Source organism: Xenia sp. Carnegie-2017, unplaced genomic scaffold, assembly GCF_021976095.1.
Source record: "Xenia sp. Carnegie-2017 unplaced genomic scaffold, XeniaSp_v1 HiC_scaffold_14, whole genome shotgun sequence".
NCBI lineage: Eukaryota > Metazoa > Cnidaria > Anthozoa > Malacalcyonacea > Xeniidae > Xenia > Xenia sp. Carnegie-2017.
This window is the reverse complement of record NW_025813447.1, coordinates 1,207,338-1,216,200: the sequence shown is the minus strand read 5'-3', so window position 1 is coordinate 1,216,200 and position 8,863 is coordinate 1,207,338. Positions and strand designations below refer to the sequence as shown.

Below are 8,863 nucleotides of genomic sequence, written 5' to 3'. Positions count from 1 at the left end.
CAGAGTATTTACTATCATACATGCCTTGACAACTACAATGAACAGTGTGCAGTCGTTGATATAGCTACCGACTCTTTGTGATGTTAAATTTTTACGCAACTTTGATTTTTTTGCACAGCATATGCTAAAAGATATCGCAGCGACCTACGTATACGAAAAGAATTCACCTCTATGTCTTATCACGAAAGACGAAAATTTGTCGATGCGTACAAGATAGCTTCGACACAACAGCCGTTCAAAAGACGCTACGATTACCTTGTAAGACTTCATCAAACGTTATTTAAAAAGGTAATGAAAAACTATGTTTTAAAGCCGTCTATTTTCAATGCCATATAGCAAGTCCTTGTGGTAATTGATGCTAATAGTCATAAAATATGATAAAGATGTCAGTTTACTCAAGAGTGTCAAGTGACAACTAAGAAGGGAAAGTTTGTTTTCAAAATAGGAGGTATTTTTATCCGAGAAAAAATATGACAGTGCTAGCATGTATAGCTAAGTTTATTATCAACCAAAAATCTCAGTTCCCATGAGAAAAACGCCAGAGTTCAATGAAGGAAGAAATGACATTTTAAATATGAATGCGGAACTTTAAAAACATAGAATATAATTAAAAATTAAACGAGCTTACCTGTAAGTGAAGTTTGATTGGGATTCTACCGATCCATTGCGAGGAACGAAGGGATTACATGAGATTGCGCCAGCGATCACAACTTCAATATTTAACGCTTGTCGAATATCATTATAACCTTGGGTCGGGGTTAGCAGCCATTTACAATCGGCAATAATCTACACAGTACTAATATCTATTACATAACAAAGAGTAAATCCAATATAGGGCATGTCCCTTCGTTCCTCGCAATGGATCGGTAGAATCCCAATCAAACTTCACTTACAGGTAAGCTCGTTTAATTTTTAATTCTACCTCACCATTGCTACGTCACTACGGGATTACATGAGACTTTAAAGTACCAATGATATGAGACAACTGAATGAACCAAACCAGTACCAGTCATAACTAATTTTATACTCTAACAAAACAAAAAAATAAATTTTTAAATAACATTGTGCAGTAATGCCTGACTAAAATTAGCTAAACCCTCAATTGGTTTATGATAAAATTTTGCAAAAGTTCGTGCATTAGTCCAGCCAGCCGTATTCATTATAGTTTGAATATTCACTCCCAATAGTGATGCTGCAGACGTAGAAGCTGAACGTGTGCTATGTGTTTTAAAATGTTCATATCTACCCCAGCCTTTTCCATTATTGTTTTGATCCACCGACTCAAAGTGTCCTTGGATACCGCAGAATGGGGTTTAACAAAACTCAACAATAGCTGTTTTTGTTGTCCTCGAATGACGGAAGTCCGCTTAAGATATTCTTTAAGGCATAGGACAACACATAATCTCTCATCCGGTGTGTATACCTCAAACTCTAAATCCTTTATGTGCCTGCCGGGTTTTGACTGCTTCACCAGCCCTTTGACTTGGAAAATAACTTTGTTTTCCTGCAATATCATGTGATCAATATGCAACAGATGAATTGTTTGCAGTCGCTGCCCAGACAATATCACCAGCAAGCTTGCCAACTTTAATGTAAGTTCCTTTAGTGACAGGTGTTCAGCCAAAGGTAGCGCCTTAAAATAGCTAAGCACAATATTGACGTCCCAAGTAGCTGTGTATCTTGGCAAACTTGGTCTTTGTTCAAATACCCCTTTCATAAATCTGATGACCAAAGGGTGAGATCCAAGAGAAACGCCGTCGTGCAATGAGAGAACCGATGAAAGGGCACTACGTGCTGTATTTATGCCACTATATCCCAAACCGGACTTGAACAAGGATAATAAATAATCAATTACCTCATTGATCTGTGGGGCACATGGTTGAAACCCATTTTTTAAACAAAATCGTGTCCATCGTTCCAAGTATCCCTTGTACTGCTGCCGGGTTGACTTACGCCAAGAACACATTAATATTTCAGTGGCCTCTGGTGAGATTCCTGTACTTTCGATTGATTGCCGGATAAACTGCAGGCCATCAGTCGTAATCTCTGTGACAGAGGATGTTGAACCCTGGTTTGTAGGGCAATATTAGAATGTCCTTCTGGTAAGGCAACAACAGCGGTTCTTGGAGTAGCATCTTCCGGAGAATGGGATACCATGGTTGTGTGTTCCAATCTGGGACAATTAATATTCCTGTAGCTTGATCTTGTTCTATTTTCTGTAGCACCCTGCCCAATAAAGAGAAAGGTGGAAAGCATAAAATCGACGATTAGTCCAGTCAAACGTAAATGCGTCAATTGCAAAGGCTCCTGGGTCAGGATTCCATGAAATATAAGGTTGTATCTGATAATTGAGCCTTGAAGCAAATAAATCAATATCCGGTTGAAATGCGAAAAACTGAACAATATACTGATACATGCTAGGATTCAACTGCCATTCTGTTTGGTCATGAAAACTCGAGAAGCTTTATCTGCTTCCCCATTAAACTTGCCTGGTAAGTGTACTGCAGTAAGCCAAATGCTGTTTTGAATGCACCAAATCCATATTTCCCTAGCTTTGGCATTGCATTGAAATGATTGACTTCCCCCCATATTATTTATATATGACACTGCAGTTGTGTTGTCGGTTTTTAGGCAAATATGTGTATTGGACAAACTAGAACAAAAGGTTTGTAAACCCAAAAGGACTGCAGACATTTCCAGATAGTTAATGTGTTGCACAGCTTCAGTGGGTAACCACTGCCCTCCTGCAGACTTTCCCTGGAAATTTGCTCCCCAGCCAAGCAATGAGGCATCAGTAAACAGTGTGTACTCAGGCTTAGGCTTTGAAATTGTCTTATAAGTGGTTTCTATATTATCCGCCCACCATCGCAAATCAGCCAGACTGGTTTTGGAAGGTGTCATAACCTCATCATAATGGCCCCTGCAGGCCTTAAGTGCTGAAATTTTATCATTCTCCAGTTGTCTGTAAAATAAAGGGCCCATTTCTACTCCTGGAAAACTGGCCACTAAGATTCCTATAACTTCAGATACTTCCCTTATGGAAGGTTGAGTTTGTGTCATGAGTTTTTCACAAGCTTGCTTTAACCGCGACTTGTTGGCCAAACTAACAATCATTAGTTTAGAATTTAATAAAAATCCCAAGAATTCTATTTCTTGCGATGGGATGAAATTTGACTTCTCTTCATGAACGCAAAACCCAGTTCAGATAAAACGTGGAGGTGGTAGAAACATTATGACGACAATCGTCATAGCTATACCCTTGTAAATAGGAATCATCAATATATCCCACTGATAATAAGCCCTGTGCTCGCAAATGACCATAAACTGGTTTTAGTAGCTTGGTAAACAACCGTGGGGCACATGCAAGACCATTGGGCATACAAGTAAATTGGTATAACTGTCCCTTAAAGTGAAATTTAAGATACTTTTGGTGGGACTCATGAATAGCTACAGAATAATACGCATCCCTGATATCCAGTGAAGCCATGAAACAATCCGGTTTTATCATTTGAATAACCTGCTTAAGTGATTCCATCTTAAAATGTTGGTAGCGTACAAATTTGTTAAATCTCTTTAAATTTAGTATCAGACGAAATGACCCATCTTTCTTGGGGGTCAAGAAAATAGTAGAAATATATTCCCCTTTCTCATGATGACTAGGTATAATAACCTGCTTTGCTAACAACTTAGAGATTTCAGCTTCAATGAAGGAGGCTTCTTTTGCTGAAAACTGTTTCTGTTTAGAAACATGCATTTGGGAAGGTTGTTGAAGTAAATCAATTTTACAACCTTTCACAATATTCAAAATGAATGAGTCAGTTGTTAAGTTTTCCCACTTATTATAAAAACATTGAAGTCGCCCCGCTATAAAACTAGAGGCTGAATTTTGACTTACCAACTTATATTGGGTAGATGTCATTGCTGTTTCTGGCAGTCTTTTTGGTGCCTTTTCTTTCCCCGGTATGGGGGGTTTGTGCCATCGAGGGCCCTGCCGAAAATTCTGACCATAATGGTCCCTTGGGCGATGTGAGTGCCTGGAGTAGGAGCCCGTTCCATTCTGCCGATCATATTGTCGGAACTAGCCAGCTGTTGGCTTACTCGATTGGTGGCACTAATATCCTGCACTTGTTTGGGTAAATCATCCCCAAATAGCCAGTTTGTGAACTCAATATGTTCACCACAAAGTTGCTGATATTTATCATTAAGGTCTGGTCGTATCAGTTCTCTACGTCTTTGCACGAACTCATAATTAGTATGTCCCAGAATGGCCATAGAGTCCATTAGACTCCTTATCATTGATTTATTATCCTCAAGTTGAGATGAATCAGCCTGCATGAGTTTGTGGATAACTTTAACCACCGGAATGCTAGCCTTCAGTAACATATTTTGCACCCTTTGTAATTTAATATCTCGACTCCGAGTGCTTGACTTCAATTTCGGCCAAATTTCAGGGTTGATTTTAGTGCCTACAATGTTCTCGCAGTTTGTGGGCCGAGTACTCTGTGTCAATTTTTCTTTAAGTTTTTCATCGGTTAATCTGTTACGCACCATTTTGTTAACAATGCTTGCTAGTTTAGGATTAACCTCTTCAGCACATTGTTCGTCAAGGTTGTATTCTTCAGCTATTGAGCCTAGAACATCCTCCTCATTTTGAGCAGAGGCAACATTCGATGTAGTGTTGGGATCATTCCCTGCTAACAATTCGTCAACTTCCACGTCAACATCACCTGTTGACTCACGACGCGCTCTTTTAGTAGCTTTTCGCGTTTCCGATGCTACTGATGCCACGGAGTCCGATGACTCTGATGCTGAGCGAGTCCTAGTGCGCCCCTGTTTGGTAGCGTTGCTTAACTGCGAAGCAATAGCCTCCGTAAGCTTAGAAAAACCTCGCTGAAGACCATCAGTTAGGACTTGTTGCATTGCAATTATATCTCGTCCCATATCCCTACCGTCATCACTTGTCGATGGTATATCAGATGATGTTTTAATCCGTCGGTTATTACGACTTTCATCTCGTTCATTTTCCGAGCCAGACGAGTCTAAGACTTCATGGCCGGTTTCACCTTCCGCCGCCATGCGTTTTCGGTCGATTGCGAAGAAAAAACAACAAAATGAGCAGAAAAATAGTTTAAATTGACGATTACGTCGACCTGTATCGTAGTAAGAGTGGGAAACAGCAAGATTGCTTGCTGTAAATTCCCCGATGCAAAACGATTGCCCAAAATATATTAATATTACAATGGCAAATACAAAAGCGTCCTATCTCGTTGTGTTCACCTTTACATTGAAGTTGTGATCGCTGGCGCAATCTCATGTAATCCCGTAGTGACGTAGCAATGGTGAGGTAGAATTATTCGACATCACAGATTCAAAACTACATCTGTGTTTTTTCACACTTTTCCACATGCAAATTTTTCCTTCGATAAATGCTACCATATAACAGGAATGACATTTGATCAAACAGCACTTGAAATACAATATTTTCTCTTGTAAATATTTCAGTGTCTTTGTGTTATTACAGGTTCACTCACAGAAACATTTCTTTCCGTGGCATCGTTGGTATTTACTTCAATTTGAAAACCTATTTCGTTACATTCATAAAGACGTGACTCTTCCTTATTGGGATTGGAGCATTGCTGGTGAAAGGATTTGGGCAACGGATAGTGAATCAATATGGAGCAAGAAATCTTGGGGACTGGGAGGGAATGGAAAGGGTTTATTTCACTGTGTGAAGGATGGCCCGTTCAGCGTGTACAAATGGCGACTTGCCTACCATTCGGGTGGAGGATGTCTCAAACGGAATTTTAAAGGTTAGTATAATGTGGAGAATAGTTCTTTCCTTCAGGTATTTTCTCAAAATAACCAGTGGATATGGTGTATTTTCAACTAAAATAACATGTGTCCCCAACATTGACAGGTCGAATGCCTAATTGCAGGCATGTACAAAGAACCTTGCTCCTAAAGCCTACACAGTTCAAGAGGTTCGAAGATATTGTGCAGGATACATATCACAATGAATTACACTGTTGTATTCGGGGCACAATGGAGTTGGAAAAGCAAGTAACACGCCAGAATTTCTTTTACACCACGCGTTTATTGATAAAATATGGTATGATTGGCAAAAGAATGGAATACGATACAAATGGGCGATAAACGATGATTTGAATTCACATCTCGAGCGTTCACGGTACAGAGTTGGCGATTTCATGGATTATAATGACCTCGGGGATCGCGGAGTGGTATTGAAATATCGGGATCCTTTCCCCGGGTACAAAGCACTATGCCTTAAATTAAGTTCACCTTTAGTGGGGAAAACATCAGGATGGTGCTGTGAAGATGACGAAAAAAAAAAAAACAGACATTGAACTAAAATTTTAACAGTCAATTTTCTTCATTAGGACTTTACAGAAACCTGCTTTATCTCATAGTTTTGTCATGGGAATTTTTCTGGTTGTAGTGTTTCCATCACTTTTCCAGATTAAACATGTGTTGAAATGAAATCGTTACACAGCTAGTTTACAGTATAGAAGCTTCATAAGAAGTGCTCTGATGCTAATCAGATAAGTGACATGCTGCAGCGAACTGTCATTTTAAAGCAAGATCTTTGTCTTTACCACATTTTTATTTCTTAATAGGTTTCTAAGGTAGAGGTTTCATAAAAAGCTTCTATACTTCTAAGGCCGTAGTCGAAAGGGACATACTGCAGCAAACCGCTGTCATTACAAAACTAGATCATTGACTTCACCGCATTTTTATTGGTTAAGAACTTTACTCTTGTGTTAAAAAGAAGAGTTTACGAACCGCAAAGGTAGTATTTCGTTTTTCTTTTGTCTGCTTAGTGCTTCCCCCAAAAAGAACGCCCCAGCAACTTTACAATACAGGAAACTTTACAATACAAGCAAAATTAAACCTACAGAACAATATTTTTCAATTGTTTGAGTGTCATTATCTATATTACGAGTTTCATTCTGTAGAAGCGTTTTTCATGTGTTAGATCAAAAGAACCTTTATTTATTCTAACTCAAAAGCCGCTATGATTTCTCTCACTCATTGGCCTACAGGAATGTAATTGAAAACACATGATCTGGCCTCTTGTTCAAATATTGATGAAGTTTTTCCACGGGCTTGCAGACTTTATCTCAGATTGTCAGAAGATCTGAGAGTCTATACCCTTGCCTTTCCATTAAAAATTTTAAATCCTACTGAATCTAACAATTCAAAAAATGCGTCTTTGTTTTCATTATAAATCAGTACTCATCTCTTCTTTCAAACCACTAAACGTTACGTCGTCCTTATCAATAAATTCGTGTATCTCCTTTTTGGTTTCTCTCTCGGCATCTTAGCTACATAGCAGTTCTAAAATCAGCATCCTACCTATATACTTGTTATTCTTCCTCTGTACCTAAACAAACCATCTATGTAAGCATGTTCTTAGAGTGAAACCATGCAAAGTGCAGAATGTATATAATATAGCAGCCCAAAAGGAAGGAAGTCTTTCAAAGCGTTCTATATAAATGTTGTATTGGAAAAAACCAACCAAAACCAGCAACAAAAACCAAAACCCAGTGCAGGATTTGAAAGGTTTAGCAATGGTAACATTTCTTCATCGAACAAAAAACCACGAAAAGAAAACGAGTTGTTTTCCCTACAAATATATGTCTAAATGTGAAAAAAAATATTATTCCAAGTAGAAATTGTTACAAGAAACGACACCGGACAAAAAAGCATCCAAAAAAAACTTGCAAGTAAGATATTCTTCAATGGTTGTACCAAAGGATCACGAGAAAGCGATACGACAACTTAAGAGAAAAGAAGGTAAACTCGTTAATAAAAAGCATAAAGCCAATAAAACTAAAAACTGCAAACGAGGCTTGTTTCAAACGTCGCATTATACATGAGTCGAATGTATTTAAAACAAAAGATAATGAGGAATTTGTTCTCAATTTCTTTTGTATTAAATGCATTCAGCGCATCTAAAATGCGACGTTTGAAGCGGGCCTCAAATATGACAAAAAAAGCGAAGGCCAATAGAAAATCTCTTGATGCTACTATTCCAGTTCTATGATCAACTGTATCCTTACCGAAAGCAAATGTAAAAACAATCTTAGAAAAATGTAATGTTTTGTAAATTATATCCAGCAGAACTGTTCCGAGATTCTGTGGCAGTTTTATAGTTATGGAGGACAAGCCACAGCTTACTAATATGGAGAAAATGCAATTCATTTTACAAAAAAAATGCATCCTTTTTATGTCTTGCTCTAAACATGCACAGAAAAAACCCTCGCTTGCAAATAAAACTGGTGTTCACAGTGATGTGACAACACTTACAAGTGCTTCTAATCTTTTTGAAAAAGATCATCCAGCGTTCAACATGAATATCATCGAGGCTAGCTGCAAAAGTTATGTGTAAAACGTGCAAAAAATTTTTACTGATTTACAACCACAGAAAAAGATGTAAGTTCGATCCAAAGTAAGAATAATTGTTTTTCAAATCATGAACAGTCTGTAACTGAAAGATTATTGTCACGTGCTTGCAACCGATACACCTAATTATTTAGGTTAACGAGAAACATCAGATGGTTCTAATTTTATAATGAAATTAGTACTTTTGACATTCAACTATATAATTAGACAAAATAACAATAGTTCATGGCGGCAATGAACTGATATATGACAAAGAGAAAATGAAAAATTCGATGGAGTACGCGAGCAGGAATGGTTCAGTTTCAAAAATAGAACACTTTGGGTGCAGTTCCTACTCGAAGTGGAGGTCAAGACTCAAGATTGCATTTTAGGGAAACACGGCATGCAATGAAAGACACGGAATATGGCTGTGAATACAGAGTTGGTTGATGCTGGAATA

The 8,863-nt window shown here is 38.2% G+C and overlaps 1 protein-coding gene across 1 annotated transcript; it reads right to left on the bottom strand.

Moving 5' to 3' along the window:
* Positions 1-4,035: 4,035 nt before the first annotated feature.
* LOC124434148 lies at positions 4,036-5,371 on the bottom strand (the record flags this gene model as incomplete). Its single annotated transcript, XM_046984029.1, has 1 exon — positions 4,036-5,371. A coding segment is annotated over exon 1 (1,041 nt), but the record flags the coding sequence as incomplete, so codon positions are not given.
* Between the last annotated feature and the right edge of the window lie 3,492 nt (positions 5,372-8,863).